This window comes from Erpetoichthys calabaricus, chromosome 10, assembly GCF_900747795.2.
Source record: "Erpetoichthys calabaricus chromosome 10, fErpCal1.3, whole genome shotgun sequence".
Taxonomy (NCBI): domain Eukaryota; kingdom Metazoa; phylum Chordata; class Cladistia; order Polypteriformes; family Polypteridae; genus Erpetoichthys; species Erpetoichthys calabaricus.
Window position 1 is genome coordinate 17,542,293 of NC_041403.2, and position 21,110 is coordinate 17,563,402.

The following is a 21,110-nucleotide window of genomic DNA, read 5'->3' on the forward strand; positions in this document are numbered from 1 at the left end:
TTTTTAGTAATGTTTAACAATTTGGAAGGGGCTAATTGCCTAATTGCAATTGTTTATGCTCCTGTGTTTTATACCCCCAGACAAAAGGCCAATCCGAATGGAGAGCTTTAATAACTGTTGGGATAATACATTCCAAGGATACTACCTGTCCATTGCTACAAAACCTAACTCTTTAAACTCAGCCTCAATTTTGGCCATTTTCTGTCACTTTAATTTAACTGGCCAGAAATTCTTCAAACTAAACGCAATATACATGTTCTAAACTTCAAAAGGAAGGACAGACATTTGTCTTTCAAAATAATTTCTTCTCCAGATGTAAATGTGTTTCGTACAAAATGACAGTTTGGTAAGTTGCAAAATTAAATCCTGTTTTTACCAAAACATACACTATGATTATTATTCTTGTCGGCATAAATGTTGGTTTAAGCTTCAAACAACGTAAAAGAGATGTACAGACATTTAGAAAACTATTTTGAGATGTTCAGACATTTAGAAAACTATTTTCTAAAATACAACACTATCATCATTATGAATTATAATTTTCCTTGCAGTGGTATAAGTTCAGGAATATTCAGGAGTTCAGAAATTACAAAAATATTGTCCAGAGTAGTGAAAATAATAGAAACTTGAATCAAGATTAAGAAGGAAAAAAAAACAGTTGTGCACCCCCTTTTCTCATCAGGAAGCAGGAAGTCATCTACACTATACAACTAACCCCCACCCCCCACATGAAAGGTGCAAGAGCTCAGCAAATCTACATCAGAACCATTACTTTCACTACTCAAAGCTTCTCGGCTCGGTCGTGGAGTTTTTTTTTATTATTTTTTTGCAGAGACCATTCGTCTCAAAACGCTACTGCTAATGTGTGAAGATGTGTTTTTGCTTTTCTCTGCCTGCCTAACAAAGTAGAAATTTATAAACACAAACATGTTCTTCCTACTTCTAGGTTTCTTCAAATATCTTGTAATCAGCAGGTAGTACAAAGAAAAGCTGTACCTTATATGAAAGGGCAAAAACTGGACAATTTAAAAATACGACTAGAGAAACAAAAAAAGTCAAATTTGATTTTCAATTTGTTGATCCATTAGTTAACAAGCAAAGGCAGACCTTGAAGCATTCCTATTCAAACTGCCTTATGTCATGATCCACTGAACATAGGAAAGAATGATCTGTAAGCATTTGAGAGCTAAAACACTCCTCTTTTTTATTAGACAGAAATCTTCTCATCAAATCAAACCCATCCAAAGTTATATGCTCAGAAATGCAGAAAGGGGAGCTGTTAACTGAGACACGCAAGTTCAGCTGTCTGAGCAGACAGACAGAAAACCAACACAGAGATGTACAGACATCTGAAATATACCATTATGATGATACCAAAGAGATGTTCTCTAATACTTTATATATTAAAAAAATACAAAACAGATGTAATGTCAGTGTAAGCAGGTAGCTACAAGAAACAGAGTGTGGAGGATATAGAGTCAAAAAATGCCAACATCTCTGTGATATACAGTTCATTTTAATTAAAAGAAACAGTTAACAATCAGGTAAGGTGACGGGCACTTGATTCAACTCTATACTAGACTCGTACTTGTTGTTCCTATGCCTATGACCTTGTTTACCTATAAATATTATTCTTCCTTATTCTGACAGCACATATGCTGCCTTTGTGTTGTATACTCATTACTGCACTGACCACAAAATTATAATTGGAAGAGGAAGTTTGCAAACCTTAGAAATTTCCTGGACATGTGCATAAATTAATCGTTAGTATTATGGCCTGATCTTCAAGCAAGTCATGAATAACAGACAACCTGCTAGATAGACTAGTAAAGCTCAAAAATCGGCAACTGCTGTCTGAACACATCATTTAAACATTCACAAACTAGGCTGGGAAAAAAAAAAAAAAAAAGCATCGGAACCTCTAGCCCAATGACTACCTAGTTAGGTGTTCAAAACAATGAGTAGAAACTGGAGATACGCACTGGAGGCGCCCTGGCCTATAAAAATGATATACAAAGAATAGTTACAGACTTCTCTAGGCTCACCATTAGTGCATATGTGTATATTTTTTAAATTTACTGATAAGATGAATACCCAAAAGAAAAAAGAAAAAATACATAAACTGAAGGAGTCTATGGTGACTTCTACCTGGGTGATCTCTTCCTTGCGTATCCTATGGAAACTGAGCTGGCTCAGCTGATTGTAGCTATTTGTGTCTTGTTGGGCATCCTGACCTCTGTTCTTGGTCACAACAAGGAGATTAGATATTTCTGGAAAAGAAGTCACAGCATATAAACACAAATTACGTCACAGTATTCATTTTATTTAATTGCATATTTGTCACAGTGAAAATCATCTCCAGCTTAGTATGGTATAATCTTTGGTGTACAGATAAGTTAGGTAATCAACTTAAGTATTATACAGAGAATATAGCATAATTTCAAATCCCATCCACCACACCACTATTTACTCTTCATATGTCCATATGTGCCAAAATTGTACCTTCTGGCAATTTTTCTTTAAAAGACATACATGTAGGTATAGCCAAAATAGGCAAACTGGTAAAATAACTATGGGACAAATTACTAAAAGCTTAAAAAACAGGAAAGAGACTGGATGAAATTTTGATTATCTCTACAACTTTTGTAGAGTTGTCAAGTTACACTCCTGCAAAAACAAAATGGTCTGGAATCATCAGGGCACAACCTCAGTTTGGCTATTTCATCCTTAATTCAGAAGTCTTAGGATACTGAAACATCTGAGAGAGGTCACTGTGAAATTGCTAACGAGGTCTATTACTGAGGAAAAAGGCTGCTCAGATAATTTAAGATTGCGTTTTTTTTCGTAAGACAGAATGACAAAAAGTCATGATCGAAGAAAAACCCCATATGACATACCATATTGTCTCTGCAAAGAAATACTATGAGGAGATGCACACATATTTTACAATGTTCTGTCGACTGATGAATCTCAAATTAAACTTTCTGCATTCGATGTAAAGCAGAGTACCAGGTATAAACCAAAAACGACACATTATCTTTCAACACCATTCAGTAATGCATGCCAGAGGAAGCAATATTAAGAAAAGGAAGCTTTTGAAGATGAAGGAGTTGATGGATGGTGCCCATTACTGATATTTTTTTTATTCAAGAAACCCATTCCAATCTTTAAAAGTCCTAAAACTGTAGAGATTTTTTAAACAGAACAAAGAATTTAAACATAAAGCAGAAACTGCAATTGGGTGGTTCAACAGAAAAAAATAAATGTCACTGAATGGCCTACACAGCAAATTCAGAAGAAATTCTGGTTTGGTGGAACAACAGCTTAAGCTATTCTGCCCAAAACAGATAAAAATTGCATCATTCCCTGAGCAAAGTTGTTAGATGCTTGTCCAAAACAATTCAAGGCTCTGAGGATTGTAAAAAATACTTAAGACTTCTTTAAAGGACTATTAACTACAAGACATTTCTTTAACTTGTTGGATTATTACTTCTACCACAGTTGTGCCAAGTGGGGGGATTGGGGGGGACTTTGATTACAAATACATGTGCTACAAATACTAATAACAAAACCTTTATTTTTAAATCGGTGAATTTCTAAGGAGTATGCTATCCCAAAAGTTTTGATATAGACGAAATAGAAACTATTTACATCAGTTTACTTTAATTTGAATGCAGTTTTAAGTGGCCTGAGCAAGACTTTACAGTGGGTTAAGAGCAGAAGCCGATTCAACATTGTTGTTTTTTTTTTTTTAAGACTATGCACTTTGGTCACCCTTATTAAACTTAGCACAATTTACTGTATATCAATCGTTTTTATTGGTTCACTAATTAATCATTTGCAGCATATCCATACAGTATTTCTCTACTAATATTTAGTAAATTCTTTTTAATATTTGCTTGAAAATTATATTACATGTTACAATTTATCAGGTCTTCTAGCGCAAAAGTTCTCCAGTTCAGTTGCGGGGTACCCTAATGGCTGCAGGTTTTTATGCCAACTAGTTTTACAAATCAACAGGTCAATCTTATTTAATTTTCCCACTAATTTACTCTTTCGTGTAGTGTTTGCGGGCGGCACGGTGGCGCAGTGGGTAGCGCTGCTGCCTCGCAGTTGGGAGATCTGGGGATCTGGGTTCGCTTCCCGGGTCCTCCCTGCGTGGAGTTTGCATGTTCTCCCCGTGTCTGCGTGGGTTTCCTCCGGGCGCTCCGGTTTCCTCCCACAGTCCAAAGACATGCAGGTTAGGTGGATTGGCAATTCTACATTGTCCCTAGTGTGTGCTTGGTGTGTGGGTGTGTTTGTGTGTGTCCTGCGGTGGGTTGGCACCCTGCCCAGGATTGTTTCCTGCCTTGTGCCCTGTGTTGGCTGGGATTGGCTCCAGCAGACCCCCGTGACCCTGTGTTCGGATGCAGCGGGTTGGAAAATGGATGGATGGATGTAGTGTTTGCTCCCTTAATTGAGTCCTAATAATGACAGCGTTAACACTAAGTGGAGTAAACACCAAGGGAAATGATACTGAATGTTAAGAGGTTGCAGCTACATCAGTGTCAGAGCAGCTGTAATGGCTACTGGTCCTTTCTGTCTCTCTGCATTTGGCAAGACAATGTGAAACAATGTCAAAATGCTATCAAAATTAAGGACAGCCAGTGACATTCATGGCCATTAAACAGTATAATTTAAGAGGACTACAAAGTAAATACTACCAAGATCACTTTCAATATTACCTGTCAGTTCTCAGGGACTTACAAATTACAATACAACAATTCTATATTCCTTTCCTTCAACCTTATGGTTAAGAGTTTAATGCTTTAGGCAAAGAGGATTCACAATGTCTGCACATTCTTTTTAAGGCGGTAAAATAAATGCATTTCAAAAGTGAATCTTGCACACATCAAACCTCATAAAGTAAAAAGCTATACTTAAGGAAAATCAGTTTAAAATACAGAAAGGTGCATTTATGGCAAATGCCAGGCTGCACACTTTCTCACAAAGGCTGCAGAAAGTCTGAAACAACGTGTTCCTTTACATAAATAAAGCAAAACAGGATGGGAAACTGAATGTGTCTCTATCCTGAATGCTCTTCTACAAGTACTGGCTAATAAAAAGCCTTTTTATTTACTTGAATAATCAAGTAGTAAAGTTAAGGAAATCTGAATGTGAAACCAGTTTAAGTTTGAAAATTAATTAATTATCATAGCCAATCAGTTTTCAATGCACAATTCAGCAGTCTGGATACCCAGAAGAATCATCAAACAAAAGGTAAGGAGATTCCTATCCAGTATCTGTGGCTCACAGGCTCACAGACTCAGAAACTGCAGTGTAGTAAACTGCTGGTCTCCCAGCTATGGTAAAGGAAAAGTTTTAAAATTAATACTAGGACAGAATACCACATACCCAACTGGTGTCCCATAAGACGGAAATGTTATTAAAATATCTCATTCAGTTATACTCTCTAAACAAAACCAAAAAAAAAAAAATCTTTTGAGGTCAGTAAAACCTATAAGTTCTGAGGAATGACTATGCTTACAATTAAACCATTTTTAAAAGGTAACAAGTTTTCCTTAAAAGAATAAAACTGTATTACTAAATGTATGAGGCATGAAGATAGCATAATTCCTCTTTATGTCTTAGGATTGTAGAATAAAACATTGTTGCAGAGGCCCTGGTCTACTGCTGTGTGGGTGGATGTGGGCCAGAAATGTGAGGGTTTGAAGAATGCGTGTGTAGCTTCGTAAATTCAGAGTGTGTCAGAAAGCAGAATTAAACTGCAGTTGCATAAACTGCGAAGATATAATCTAGATCTATTTTTTCTTGTTCTGCTTTCCCCACTAGCTTATTGTTTTTGAATGCTTATAATAGACATGCAAAGTGCATGAGAATGTAAAGGAGCAAGACCAAAACTGAAACACAAACTCAGCATGATAAACTAAAATTTTTAATCATGTTTGCCACATACTAAAGTTACCTGCGTTAAAGACGGTGCCAGTCACTCTACTGCGTACCCGGAAACCACATACTATATGCTCTTCCTGTTTTACAATTAATAACAAACAATATTGAAATGTGTACTTTCTGAAGCTGTTACACATGCAAGATTATGCGCAAAAAAAAGCACAACCAACCAAAAGACGAGCCAATCAAAATAATGTATACAGATAAACAAGTTCACTAGTTAAAGGTACACAATATGCTTTAAGCCTGGCTGCACAAACAAGATAAAGGTCACTGCAATAAGCGTGCACAGGTAACAGGATATCCTGAGTGGTGAGACAAACAAAACAGATCCCTCAGACCTCAGTCAGTGGAGTTGCAGCTCATCTATTTGCTCCCTCTTTGTTTACTTGTTTTAGGCACATAGCAAGCAACAAAACATTTTAAGGAGTTTTCCTCTTTAAAGCTTTTAAAATTCCACAATTTTTTAGAAACAGCACAAGTTATCTAGGACAACAAACTTATACATATTGACAGAAATTAATGAAAAAAGTAAAAGAGTATAAAGTAAATAACAATAATGCGTGTACCACTTGAGACAATAGCCCAATCTAGACTCTGGCTTTGCAGAACAGCTCACTTAAGTCAAATGTGAATGTTAACTTTTCATTATGAAACCAAACAGTTCATACTGTGATTTTTAACTGTTGTCAAAGGTGTACAATCCAAATTATATATGTACAAAGTCACAGCAAAACAGAATACTATCAACGAGTGCCAAAAGTCAAATTTTTTAAAAGTATATCAGTACAATGTATTGGATGATGGATGAGGTGGAGCGTTTATTAATATGAAGGGGAAAAAATATTCAAAGTTGAGACTGGCTTCAGATGTAATCATGCAAAACTGCATATCCTTTATATATATATATATATATATATATAAAAAAAAAGTTGCTGCTGCTCCATTTCTGGGAGGTATTCTGATTACCCAAATCCTAAGCAATATGAAACCCTTCTGCCATGAGCCAGCGTTTGCCCAATCCTGGCAACAATGATAATTTATATTGGTGGTTAAGGATTTCTTTACCAATAAAGTGGAGAAAGATGTTGGAATAGGGATGTATAAAAGAAGACACCATATAAACAACCTGGCATGTGTTATTAGTTCAAGTGTCATCATAGAATAAAGATTGTGACTTCAGTGGTTGTGGAGGAGTACAACCAAAATAGTTACTTTACTTCATCTTTTAACGCTTTAATTGTTTTGGTGGGGGACAGATAAAAGGTGTGTACTACATTTTACTGCCTGTCCGAATTGTGACAAAACAGGGAGATAGTGATGTTGATACTAAATACTGTATATAACCTATGTTGACAAAAGATGATAGTTCTTGTGTTGCATTACATTCTGGATGAAATGTGGTAGACATAAAACTGTGGTGCATTCACTTTCACATCTTTCTGGAAGAACAGCCTCACTTTAACTTTTAAGTAAAAGGCATTTTTTTCTGTAGCTTATAGTTTCTTACTCCATACTACCACATAGCTCTTTTGACACCAACATACTATACTAATTAGGAAATGACTATCATTGACCCCTGACCCCCACCACACCCCCAAAAAAAAACATGTGCATAGCAGGTATCACACCCTACTGGATAGCTGCACGTTTTTAAAATGGTTTATTGATAGTTTATGATAAAACAAAACATAGATAAGATGCATTTAATCTTAAATGAACTGTATGTTTAATACTTAAGACAGCACATTTTACCACTTTTATGAATTTCACACCTAAACAAAAACTGAAGCTACTACAGTATGCTCAATAACAGTTAATATGTTAGAGTCTGCCATTTATTAAGAAGTGACATGACACCACAGTCCTGTGTTGTGGTTTTACATTATATACCCACATACATGCACATACAAAATTAATGCATATATTGTACAATCATATATAAATATATTACAAAATAAATCAACATTCACAGCTTCTCTGTCAGCCCAACTTAAAACAAGCAGGTAAACAGATCATTTTGCTTTATGCTTTGTGTTACCTCGTGGCTGGGGGGGGCAACATCTCTTAAGCTGGAAGCTGACATTGTCGGTCTTCAAAATCTGGCCTGATAAGTGTTCCATAAGATCTTTCAGTGTTGGGTGGACCACGGTTGTTCCACACAATGTATATCCTTTGCTCGTAACTTCAATCTGAAAATTTTTATATTGCTTGTTTGGCCTCAAGTTGGAAGGTAATTCATCAATCTGTTGGAAAACAAGTTTTTTTTGTAACAGATTTTTATGACACAACATATTTAGTCATACAATGCACAAAAACTCACTGTTTTGATGCAAAGCTACATTTAATTTCACTGCACTCTGGTGCTGATACTAAAGGTGTTATTAAATTAAAATGCACATCTTTGAATGTGAGTTATAACTACTTAAAATGAGGTTAAATGCAGAATGTTTTTTATATAATCATTAGGGAAAAAATGCTTTAAAAAATCAACCTCATGAAACAAGGTTTTATAGTTTAACTAGTCATTTTTAGCAAAACCCATAATTTGTTGAATGAAAGTTTGAAGGATTACCACATGCAAGTAAGAATTTTACTGTACTCTTTACAAGTGGCAATAATGGCCCAATAAACTTATATAAGAAAAGAAAAAGAGAGCGCAGCCCATCATTCAATTTTAGACTCATATGGTTTTGCTAAATAAGAACTATTTTGTAAGGTTGCGATATGTTGATAGTGCATTGTGGCTCCCACCACATGGATTGGGACACAAGTGCAGTGGGTGACAACCTCTGCACCACACTGGAACAGTGAAGTTTTTTTTTGTTTGTTTTTTTTTTAAACACAGTGGCTGGAGTGCCAATCCTGCTACAAACCACCAAATTTTCTTTGTAAGTTGGAGGACTGGATGTGAATTAAGATCATACCCAGAACGAAGCAATTGGAGATTTAGGGTCTTGTTCAAGGGCCCAATGAAGTAGAGTCACTTCTAGCATTTCCGGGATTTGACCGGCAACCTTCCTATTGCCGGCACAAACCCCTAGCCTCAGAGCCATCATTTTGTAAGCAAATGATTTCATTAATATCAGTTGAGGCATCGGTAGCAAGGTTCTAAATCTTCTCAAAATGTTAGTTAAAGCAATGGCAGAACATACAGTAGTTTGCTGCTCTTGATCCGCTTCTCTTAAGCTCCAGTCATCTTTCTTATGTTGATATAATTTTTCTTCTTTTGGTTTTATTTCTCAATTTTAAATATATGTACATCCACCTTGCTTTAATTCAGTTCATATTAATAAAGAAACCTCTCCATTTACAGTTCAGAACACTACTCATTCACAAAAACAGCTATAATAAAATTAAATATCTATTAAAATTTTTTTAAACATAAAATGAAGAAGTAAATTTTTCTTAATCTTTAAAAAACATTATTTCTGGCACTGTTTTATAAGGATGGCAGTAAGTTAACTTACCTCATTACAAGCTACTGTCATTAGAATGTTGTTATAGTCTGTGCAGCTCCACCTTAAGACATACATGCCCTCTTCATTTCCTTCAGCTTTTAGCTTGTGAATGGCGTACTCAGTACTGAAAAAAACAGCAAAAGAGCTGGATTTTACAGTTACACTTCAGATTGCTTGTATCTCAAGAACAAACCCATCTACAGTACTTGTATTTCCTCACAGCCATTCAAAGGAAACATGTTAAATATTTCCAGAGCCTAAAGACCGTATGTTAAAAAACAATGTATTAACACCATACTTAAAACCGAACCAAAAAAGGGCAAAATGCCTTATGACAACACAGTACATTTTCATATTATGTTGTATAATGCACAATATCTAAACAAAATTAGAATGTGGGGTGTCGTCTATTTTGTAAAAAAGCTATACACACATATATATATATATATATATATATATATATATATATTCACTTCACCTACCTATGTCCCATTGCAAAAAAAAAAAAAGTAACCAATTGTCTCAATAAATGTGGTAAGTTGCCTTAACGTGTCAGCCAAATAAATAATATATATTATTAGAGGCTAACATACTGTATTTAAAAACAGAATAAAAAGTGTTAAATTTAAATTCCAAGAAGTAAGCTCATCATTTTTAAAAAGCATGTAATTAAAACTAATCCTTTTTAGAAAATAGAAATACTACACTGTGCTATAGGGAAGGGTTGCTTGTGCTTTTACCCATAGAAGAAAATAGAGAAAGTTAATTTCATACTGGCAAGCCATTATTTTTGTAAATGTTTATATGCACCAATACTGAACCAAACTGAAATTTAAATAACATTAACTTACCAAATTGGCCCATGGCACCCTGTCTGAAGGTTGTGAACAACTGAAGGTGGAGCAACATCAGTACATAGATAATGGTGGGCATCTACCGTGAGTCTAAAGTAACCATCAACAAGTGTAATAAACGACAACGCTTCATCGCGAGAAGACAGCATCAACTCCTAAGATAAAAACCAACACACATCATTGAATTTCAGAACTTAAAATATAAAGCTAGTGAAGACTCATTTCAATACATTGAATAGGACAATATATCTTAAGGAGGTCACATACATAAGACTAGCAAGCATACAAATGTGCTGGGACCATGTGTGCAGCCTGTTAACTGTTAAATCAATACTCAAAAAGAGCTGCTCTAATTTCACATTTCTTTACGGTATGTTCAAGTAGTCTCCTGGCATAGTTAAGAAGAATGCTGAATTAAAAATGTCAAGCAAGTGATTTGCTGATTTTGAATTAAAAGATTTTGAGGCCTGGTTTGCTGGTGTGTGCAACTTAGCAATCACAATGTTTTGTGTATTATCATGAACACATGCAACTACTCTGTTTGCAAGTCCCCAAAACTATATGAAGACATTTAAATTTTCAGCAGGGCGGTGTGTCTGACTGGAAATGTTTGAGCCTGGGGTAACACTTATTTAATTTGCTTGCATCTATGTAGTGTGTCATACTACTGTGGCACAACATTCTTTTGAGTGTAGTTACATCTTCTTGGTAAATATTTCTTTTCTATACAGCTTGTCTCTAGATAGAATGAACTATCCCAGCTGAAGATAACTAACTAGCTGCCAAAGCCTTTGTCAACAACAACAACAACTGGTAATGTGTCCTCTATTATTGTACACTCCTTCAGTGACATTTATTCTTACTCCTCATTAGTTTTTCCTTGCTAGTGCTGCAAATATGGTAGATTGCTGCAGTCTATCCCTCACCCTCACCTCAAGCAACAAATTTTTTTTAATATGGCAGTGCATAGTAGATATAGTATTTCAGTACATTATTAACACAGATAACATTATTTACTTTACTTAACTTGCATTAGGAGGTTACCACAGTTAACTGCTAACATTCCTATTTACCACAAAGACATGTAGATGAGTATATTTCCCAATATGGCTTAAATTCTACAACTGATACCATCTCATAAAACAGGAACATTCTGCAAATGACACTATCTTTAAAACAGAAAAAACAAACATCTGCCAATATACCTGTGCTGTAACTCAGTTATTGGCAAAAGAAAAAAAAAGAAAAACCTCTTTTGCCTGTTAAGCAGCAACAAGTGATCCTAAAAAATCAAAACTGACAAGAACTGAAGTCAAAAACATTCTGCTACCCAATGTCATCTTATAAACAGAAAAAATTACCATTTTTTTGTTATCCTGCTTGTAAATGGTGACAGCAGATTCCTTAATGACGATGTGTGTAATTTCATTAAAATCAGAGAAGAGGTGCCAGCCTTCCTTAGAAGCATCTTTCTTATTTTTGTCCACTTTGTTTTTCTTTGATTTGTATTTTTCCTTTGAAATGACTGCAACCTGTTTTACAAACATAAATATTCAATGATTTGTGAGAAAGGGCTTAAGTTAAACGGACTCAAATGCAATGCTTTCTAATACCATTTTTTAACCATCACACTGAAGATATTGTAGTTTTTAATACACAAACGTCAATGTGCAAATTGAGCACTATAAAGTAAGGCTTTCTACTAGGAAATTAAGCTTTTTGCAATAAAAGAGCTCAAGTAAAAACAAATATACCAAATGGTCATCCAACTTCTCTCTGAACATTGTTACAAGTCTGCCAAATTGACTTAGTGGGACCCAGGCTTAACAGACTTTTGACTACAGAGCAGTGTCTTCATTTTACCTTCTTCCAAAGGATGATAATGAGCCACTGTTACATTGTACAAAACACAAGATAACTACACACAAATTCAAAATCTGTCACTTCAGGGTAAAATATCCTTTATACTTAAACTGCACTAAGCACATTAAATGTAAAGTGAAAACTCTGTTTAGCTTCATCTCCACAAGGTGTTTTTCTTCTGTCCATGTTAAGTTTGTTGTGACTAAAACATTTTAACATGCCTTAAAACATATTTGAAACTTTTATGCATATATTAAATATCTGCGGTACAGAAGTGTAACACCACAGGTACATGCACACTAAAAGAGCGTCTAAATTAACTTTTCCAAACTCTACATACCACTATATAAACAAACTTTCACTCAGAAGTAACTTTAAATGCATTTAATCAAACATGACAAACGTGAGGCCATTCAGTCCACCAAGCCAGTTTGTTTAGCTAACAGCTAAGTTGTCTCAACATGTCCTAACATAACAAATCATATCATCAACAAGCACTCTTTCTTAGCTTTATATCTGTTGTGATATGTGGCCGGCCTTTGATCCCGGCCAATACCCCCAGGCCGCCAGGTGGAGCCCTTCCTGCAGCATGAAGGTTCCCCGAATGCCAGCAGGGAATACTGGACAATGTAGTTTTCATTCTCAGCCCTGTTGGATACCTTGGGGCCCGCTAGAGGACGCTGCAGGGAGACTATTTGCCTTATGCCCAGGAAGTACGTCAGAGTCACGTGGACAAAGGGAACGATGTGCTTCCTGGGTGAAGAAAAGAAGGATTTTTTATCTGACCCGGAAGTGTTCCAGGTCACATGGACAGAGAGGGTGAAACGCTTCCAGGTCAAGGACTATAAAAAGGACAGTGAAACACCAGAGCGTTGAGCTGAGCTGGGTGGAAGCGTGGCAACGCGTCTGAGAGTGAAGGATTGATTGATTATTGATTTATTATTGTTATTTATGAGTATAGTGGAGTGGAGTGTGCTTGGTGCACATAATTATTATAAAGTCATATTGGACTTTTATCTGGTGTCTGACATCTGATCTGAGGGTTCAAGGGGTCGACAGTGCCTCTATCATTCACACTGTACCCACTTCTTGTGTACATGCTGAACTACTGTTCTCCTTTGTACTTGTCACATTCATCTGCCTGTCCTGCCACTCCTATTATTTTGAAGAAACCTCTTTTCTTGTCTAGCAAGGCTGCCATAATGCACCTCTGGATATTGACTGTCATTAAAAATTCCCAAAAAAATTATAGGTAAACCACCAATTGCACTGGCTTGGAAAGTAATGATAAATGGCGACTAGGAAAAATCAGGAATGAGCTAGAACAACAAAACTGACCGTCACATACAGCTCCTATTTTAGAACACTGGGTTTGCTTATTAATTTCAACATTGATGGATCCAGGAAACAATAGGAGTGCTATATAAAAATAAATTATTGCAGAACAATGGAAAACTCATTAAGGTTAGTTTACTAGCTGCATAGTGTCAAAACAGATAATTTTAATGACATAATGATGGGTAATTGTTTATGATTAGATGCAGACAGCATAGCTTAGTGGCTGGAGCACTGGAGTATAAACCACAAGACTAGAAGATCAATCTCCACTATTGAATCATTGCATGATCCTTTAAAGTCTGCAGATTTTTTGTTGTTGCCATTTTCGTATGCAGAAATTTAACTTTTGAATCAAATAAAAAAGCACCTTTGCAGTCAAACAATGAAATTCTTATCACAAGCACACCACACCTAGTACGTGCTAGGGAGAGGACAGGAAACCATGTAAAATTGCATTTCAAGATAAATACACAGAGTTTTAAGCTACTGTTTTCACTACTGCCTTGAGCATGGGAAAGGCGCCATATAAGTAAAATGTATTATTATTACTGCTTAATGGTTTAGCACTCCTCAAAAGAGAGCAGGATCAATTACAAATGTACATTTGTGAGCAAACTAATTCATTTTAGGTTATAATGTACGTTTGTGAGCAAACTAGTTCATTTCAGGTTATGATTAAAGAATTTGTTACAGAGTAAGGTGAGTGGTTAAAATTGAGAAGAGTTCATTTTTATGTTAAGAAATCACTGGTCAACAAGCATTTTGCTACTGGGATTCTTTCATCTGTACCTTAACAAATTTCACTTGCCGACTCCAAATCTGAAAACCGTTTTCGTCCAGCACGTCCCATTTTTTAGTTATGATGTTCCAGGTCTTGGACAAATAGGGTGACTGGACAGTAAAGGCGATGCGTTTAAGCATTTAAGAAATAAGTTTGGTCTCGAGAAAAGTGAAGCCAAAATTAAGGAAGGTGTTTTTGTTGGCCCTGAAATCCATGAACTGATGCTTGATGAGGAGTTCAAAAGGAAACTGAAGCCAAGTGAATCAGCACCCTCATTCGTGCAGGTTGTCCAGAATTTTCTTGACAGTCACAGAGCAGAGAATTATACTGAGCTTGTGGAGAATACGCTGAAAGTTTATTACCTTATGCGAGCCAGAATGTCACTGAAGACTGCATTTTTTACATTCTCATCTCGACTTTTTTCCACCAAATCTAAGCGATGTCAGAGACGAGTATGGGGAAAGATTTCATCAAGATATAAAGGTGATAGAAAACTGATATCGGGGAAAATTCACTCTAAGCATGATGGGTGACTACTGTTGGTTCTTGCAAAGAGAGACAGATGTGTAGTACAAGTGCAAAAGTGAGTGCCTCCAACATTTTTGGGCATTCTGACCTCACTTTTATATTGAGGTAAACTGACATAAATATTCTTTAACGTGTCTCTGGTATTGTCTTCTGGTTTGTTTTCAGAATAAACACATTTAAACAATTTTGGTGGGATATAGTCAAAACTCCAGATATCGTGTTGATATATTGATATTCAAAAGTGTCAAAACGGCAATGATGTGTATTTCAAAAACCTGACGTGCTAGCTTAATTCCGATTTCATAAATGAAATCAATGTAAAAAACTTAGAGATGCTCTGAAATTCCCAGAAGCAAACAAAAAATATTTTTTGTGGACCAGTGAAACACAAGCTATTTATAAATAAAGTTATTTAAGATATTTATAATAGTGATAGAAATATCCAATACTGTAACCACAAATGTAAAACCTTTAAAAATACATAAAAGAACAAGAAAGAAAGGCAATGTGTCTTTAAACAACAGCCTCTAAAATTCTGCTGCAGCTACCCCTTCAACACATACCATACATTCTTCAGACTGTTTTCCTTATAATAGATTTAACAGTGTAAATGTATAAGCCCCTAGGTCTATGGGTGTGTGAATATTGGACTATAATAAAATAGCTTTAATGCTTACATCAATTATTATGGACTTTTCATGATGCTGAGAGATAGGACATCATTTCACTATGTTGATATTACTTTACTCTATTTTCCTCCCACACCAGGCAGCTGTGGAGAGGTTGCGAGACCACTTATGAACTGGCCTGTTGAAGGTAAATGAGGGTTTGGTTCATATTTGCTACTGCCTAGCCATTGATGCAGTCAAGATAAACTAAATCCCATTATAACATTCTAATAATATTAGTGGGTTTGAAAAAATGAAAGGAATTGTTTGAGGAATTCAAAAATAAAAATAAACTAAATAAACAAAAAGAAACAAACCGTACAAAACAAACATACATTTGGTTTAATCCTCCACTGTATCCCAGTATTCCCAGACACTTGCACTTCATACTGCTGTTGGTTTTCCCCGTCAAATCTGTTTGGAGTATCTCTTTCATTCTCTGAAGATATTTGTAAGTAGGAAACAATGTAGATTTCTGACCCAAAATTGGTTGTTAGAGTCTCCAGGGTGGAAAGGTACTTGACTTTAAGATCATGGAGGGTAACACTACTATCAGAAAAAGTCTTGTTGCTGAATTCCTTCAAGAAACTTTTGAAGACATTGTTGATTCGAATGCGTGTCAGAAGATTTCTTTGCTTGATGTTCTTATTCAAGGATTCTGGAATGTGCCGCTTGTAACTGTAAAGAACAAATATTATAATACTGGGTTATTTGATATTAATATTTTCAGCCATATGGCTGTATTAAACAAACTATGTAACCTTTAAAGATATTTTAAATTCCTAAAAATCAAGAATGCTCTAGCAAACTGAAAGTTTAACCTGGTGTGTGGTACAGATTGCTCATGACATAAAATATCGTTTTTTTGGGGTTTTTTTTACCTTATATCTCCTGAGGACCCTGGCAGCTGAGATTTATTTTCATTGGTGAAATGTGATATTGCCAAAACAGCCATTCCAAGGCATTCATTTTCAATCTCGTGGACTTCTTGGTTGGTTTGTGGATTTCGTACCGGAGCTGAGCCTTTAACAAAATCATGCTGTCCCTAGTAATAAGAAAAAGACAACCTAATCAAAGGTTACTGTGTCAAAAGCATAGTATTTTTATTTATTTATTTAATATATATAATACAAAAATAAATACAGTGATATATAATATACTAAGCTATTGAGACTGTCCAATTTGCTACGTAAAACTTTACCCTAAAGGATCTCAAGAACAGGTAGCTTGCATTTTAGCTAGTTAAAATAATACCCAGAAGAAAGAATGTTTTGCACAGAAAATGTACATAAAAGTAGCTTGCATTGCTTTTAGATCACCTATGTCTAATCGCAAAATTCAAATTTACTCATTTTATTGTAATATTACCACAATTTTGTTCATTTTCTGTCTATTTGAGAGGAAAATTCAGCCTCAGCTTTCTTAGACCTTGGCTTGATCCTTACTGTGGGAATTTTACGCGTTTTTCCACATCACTTTACTGCTAAAGACTAAGTAAATTGGTCACTGGGCACTCTTAAATAGGTCTTCCACAGATGTGTGCATGTCTGGTTTCTAATGAAAGCAAAGGTTTAGCTTTAATGTGGACAATAAATGAGAAGATAAGACAAAGATAAAGAAATTTGAAACATGGATGGACACAGCCAAATAAATAACAGCAAATGTTAGTGATACATACCTAATAAAGTATCTATCTATCTATCTATCTATCTATCTAATTCATGGCACCTACAATAGTATTTATAATAAAAAATATCAGCCTTTTAAATAAAATATTCCAAGTGACTATGTTTTAAACCAGCTTAATCCAGGTTTAGAATCTCGGGGACCATAAGACAGTAGTGCTAATAAAAACTAACTAACTCCTTTCACACTTTTTTTCTGCAAAGATCAATCACTCTGTGCTGCAAACCAAACAGTTGACAATACTGAAATAGAAAAATACAGTACATATGCAAAACTTTTAGAACACAGAACATAAGAAATTTAACAGACACAAAGAGATTATTAAGCCTATCAAGCTTATCTATTTTTTGGTAATGGCTAAGCTGTCTTAATATCTTATCCAGATTCTTCTTAAAGGTTGTAAAAGTTTTTGTTTCACCTCCATGATTCCATAGCTTGTTCTACATTTCTACAACAATTTACGTAAAGATGTCCTTCCTAGCTTCGTTCTTAAATGCACTTCTCTTTAATTTCCACTGATGTCCTTGAGTACATGAATCAAGTTAAGGCTGAATGAATTCTGCTGGATCTACTTTATCAATTCCTTTGAGAGTTCTGAAAACCTAGATTATGTCACCATACAATCTCCCTTGCTTGAGACTGAACAGGTTTAATTTCCGGAGCTTGTCACAGTAGGACATGTCCTGAAGTCTTGGGATGTACCTGATTGCTCTCCTCAGCACAGCATCAAGCACTGCTGTGCCTTTCTTGTAACATGTTGACCTGAACTGCACACAACACTCCAGATGCGGTAGTATAACGCCCCTCGATTTATATTCAATAGTTTTACAATATAAGCTAACATTTTATTTGACTTTTTAACTGTTTCCAAGCATGGCTTATATGATAAAAATGTGCAAACATATAGTAAACCCTTAATCCTTTTCAGAGGTTCCATCCTGTAAGACAGTGTCTCCCATCTTGTATTTATAACTGACGCTCCTGTTGTCCATGTGTAACACTTTGCTCTTTTCTGCATTCAGATCTGAAGCTTATCAAGGTCTTTTTGAAGTCTAATCAAATGAGCTTGATGGTCTTAATGGTCTCCTCTTTTGTCAAATTTCTTATGTTCTAATGCTAGAGAAATCTGTATGCTTCAGAGGCATCAAATAAGCTGCTCAAAGAAAAGCTGTATTCATTGAGCACTTTCATCATGGCATGTATAAAGAGTATTCCTTTGGTATGCAGAAAATCATTATATTATTTCCTTTTGTCTGATCTGATTCTTCCAAATTAGAATTAGCAGGCGCCCTTTTAAACAGGGTTCAACAGTTAATTATTGTTTTTTTCTTTGCGTTTCTAGTCAATTATGTTGGTGACTTTCAGATTACATTACTCTAATGTACCTGTTAAGAACATCCTTCTGTTCGAATTAAATGAGTTCAGATACAAATCCTAATGTGTCCAAATTAGTGAGCATGAGCAGTACTGCCGTATTGGAATTGCAAAATAATTGAAAATACATTATTGCAGGTTTGAGCAGAAAAGGCATCATGCAGGTTAAATGATAACTACAAATAAACTGATATTTCTGTCAAGTCACCCACCCTACATTAATATTGATTCCACAGGGTAAGAAAGAAAAGAATAAGAAAAAAAAAATAATACAACACTTCATGAAAAACCAGTTGGCATAAACGAATAAACTAAACTTATATTGCAAACCTGTGCGAACAGATACTCCAGAGATGAGGCATCAAGGAGCGGTGTGCCTTCGGGCATCTTCTTGGGACCATAACCATTTCTCTGTTTGTTCAGTGAGTGTCGCCACACAGGGGGCTCATTTTCATTTGTCCCGTGCCAGTTTGTGAAGTAAAATCTGTCAGGTTGAATAGATTGTCAGTACGCAAATAAAAATAATATTAAATAAAGGATTGCTAATTAACTAAAAACTTGTCTTTTAGCTGATTAATTACAGCATTTCCTTAATCATCATTTAGCATTAGCCTTTGATGCTCAGAATTATAACAGAACAGTAAAAGGTTTGAGACATCTAAATTTAGAAACAAGTGTTGGGTTAAAAACAGATATAAAAGAGACATGAACAGCACTTTTCCTTGTGCAAAAATCCACAAAGAATGTAAGCACACGATAATGATCATCGCACAGTACAACCAGCAGGATATTTCATATACAGTGAGAGTCAAAAATACTGGAAAAACGAGGTAAAATGAGTCATTTTTGTAGCATAAGAATAAAATGAGTAGCCTAGGTGAAAAGATTAAAACCAAGACTAAATACAGAAAGTCTGCTTTTACATCTGGGCAATGTTTTAAACAAAAAACACAATATTGGGGAAAAAAAATTACATTTGTTGTGCTTTGTCCCCCAATTCCAGATGAACAGAAGTATCAGGACCAATTCATCTGAAGCAAAACAAAGTAGGTTAAAGTTAGTATGTAGTTGCATACCCCTGATACGTAATAACTGCCACAAGTCTGTGACCCACTGATATCACCAGACTTTTGATAACTACACTTGGCACACACTGCCAAGCCCTTATGACAACCTCTTTCATATGGTGCTTGTTTGGGGGCTATTCTGATTTTATTTTCCTTTTCAATAGGTGAAATGCATTCTCAATTGAGTTTACATCAGGAGACTGGCTTGGCCAGTTTGTCACTTTTTACTTTTTTCTGTCTGATGAACTCCTTAGTTAGGTGGGCAGTGTGTTTCAGGTCATTGTCTTCTTGTATTATGAGCTTGGAGGAGGCCAGATGTTTCTGTACACTTCAGAATTCATCCTGCTGCTACTATCACCAATAAAGACAAGTAAGCCAGTTCCAGAAGTTACAATGTGTGCCCAGGCCATGACATTGGCTTGTCCATGATGAACCTATGTGCTTAGGATAATTTACAGTTGCTCTCTTTCTCCATACTTCTCCCTTCCCACCTTCACTCTGTTAATTGTTCAACTTTACCTCCTTTGTCCATAAAACTTTTGCTCCAGAACAGTTCTGCCTTATATTTGTACTACTTCGTGGCCTTTCAGTTCTTGGTACTGATAAGAGGTTTGCATCTTGTAGTGCAGTCTCTGTATTTATTCTCTTTCACTCTTTTGCAAATGGTAAATGGTGGTACTTTTACTACTTACTGCACAGTGAAAACTTTATTTCTTGGGATGTTATTTTTAGGTTTCTCTTCACAGTCCTAACAATACCCCAGTCACCAGCTTCCAAGATCTTTCTGGGGCATCCTGCTTGTTGCAAATTACTCAAACCTCAAGTGGTTTCATTCTTTTTTCACAATACTCCACACTGTTGATTTTGGAATGCCCAGTCGTTCAATGGCTCTGATGAGCATTTGTTTTAATATCAGTTTCAAAATTGCTTGCTGTTCTTTGCCATCATAGTCCGTTCTCTAGTTTTTGTCTTGTTTTATAACTTTGACGTTGCAACAAAACTACAAATGCAAACACTGGTGATTAATAGGAACTCTACACAATCAGAGCTCTTTTACGTGTTGATAATTTAGGGAACATGAACACTTGCGCCAGGGGAACTAAACACAACAAATGTCCTTTTATCCAAAATCATTTATATGTAAAATGAAGTTGATAAATAAAAGCTGACATTCTGTACTTTAGTCTCAAATTCAACCTTTCACCTACAATACATATTTTATGAATATAACTAAAATAACTCTATGTCACTGCACCATATTATTGCTTCTCACCTTGCGTAAAGAATAAACGTCTTCCTAGACTGTACAACTTGGAACTAAATGACCATGAAAGTGTACTTTAAAAGAGGGTTAACAAAATGAGGTTATAACACAACAAGCTATCATCAGCTTCTTGAGATTAGAATAATAGGTGAACTGGGAGAACAAAGGGGGGAAAAAGTCACAGAAATGTTACATTTTTACAATTTCATTTTGCTGCACTGGAAATCTGATATATTTCCACAATTGTGGCAAATTCCATTAATCCTATTAGAGT

At 35.6% G+C, this 21,110-nt stretch overlaps 1 protein-coding gene across 1 annotated transcript in view; it reads right to left on the minus strand.

Moving 5' to 3' along the window:
* The window catches only part of jak1 (Janus kinase 1), a 126,662-nt gene that overhangs the window by 26,217 nt on the left and 79,335 nt on the right, over positions 1-21,110 (minus strand). The window contains exons 4-11 of the mRNA XM_028810955.2: positions 18,836-18,989; positions 16,327-16,490; positions 15,781-16,123; positions 11,629-11,799; positions 10,265-10,422; positions 9,423-9,537; positions 7,994-8,198; positions 2,149-2,270 (exon numbers count right to left, since the gene is read on the minus strand). Coding sequence (XP_028666788.2) covers positions 2,149-2,270; positions 7,994-8,198; positions 9,423-9,537; positions 10,265-10,422; positions 11,629-11,799; positions 15,781-16,123; positions 16,327-16,490; positions 18,836-18,989 — 1,432 coding nt within the window. The remainder of the gene's footprint in view (positions 1-2,148; positions 2,271-7,993; positions 8,199-9,422; positions 9,538-10,264; positions 10,423-11,628; positions 11,800-15,780; positions 16,124-16,326; positions 16,491-18,835; positions 18,990-21,110) is intronic.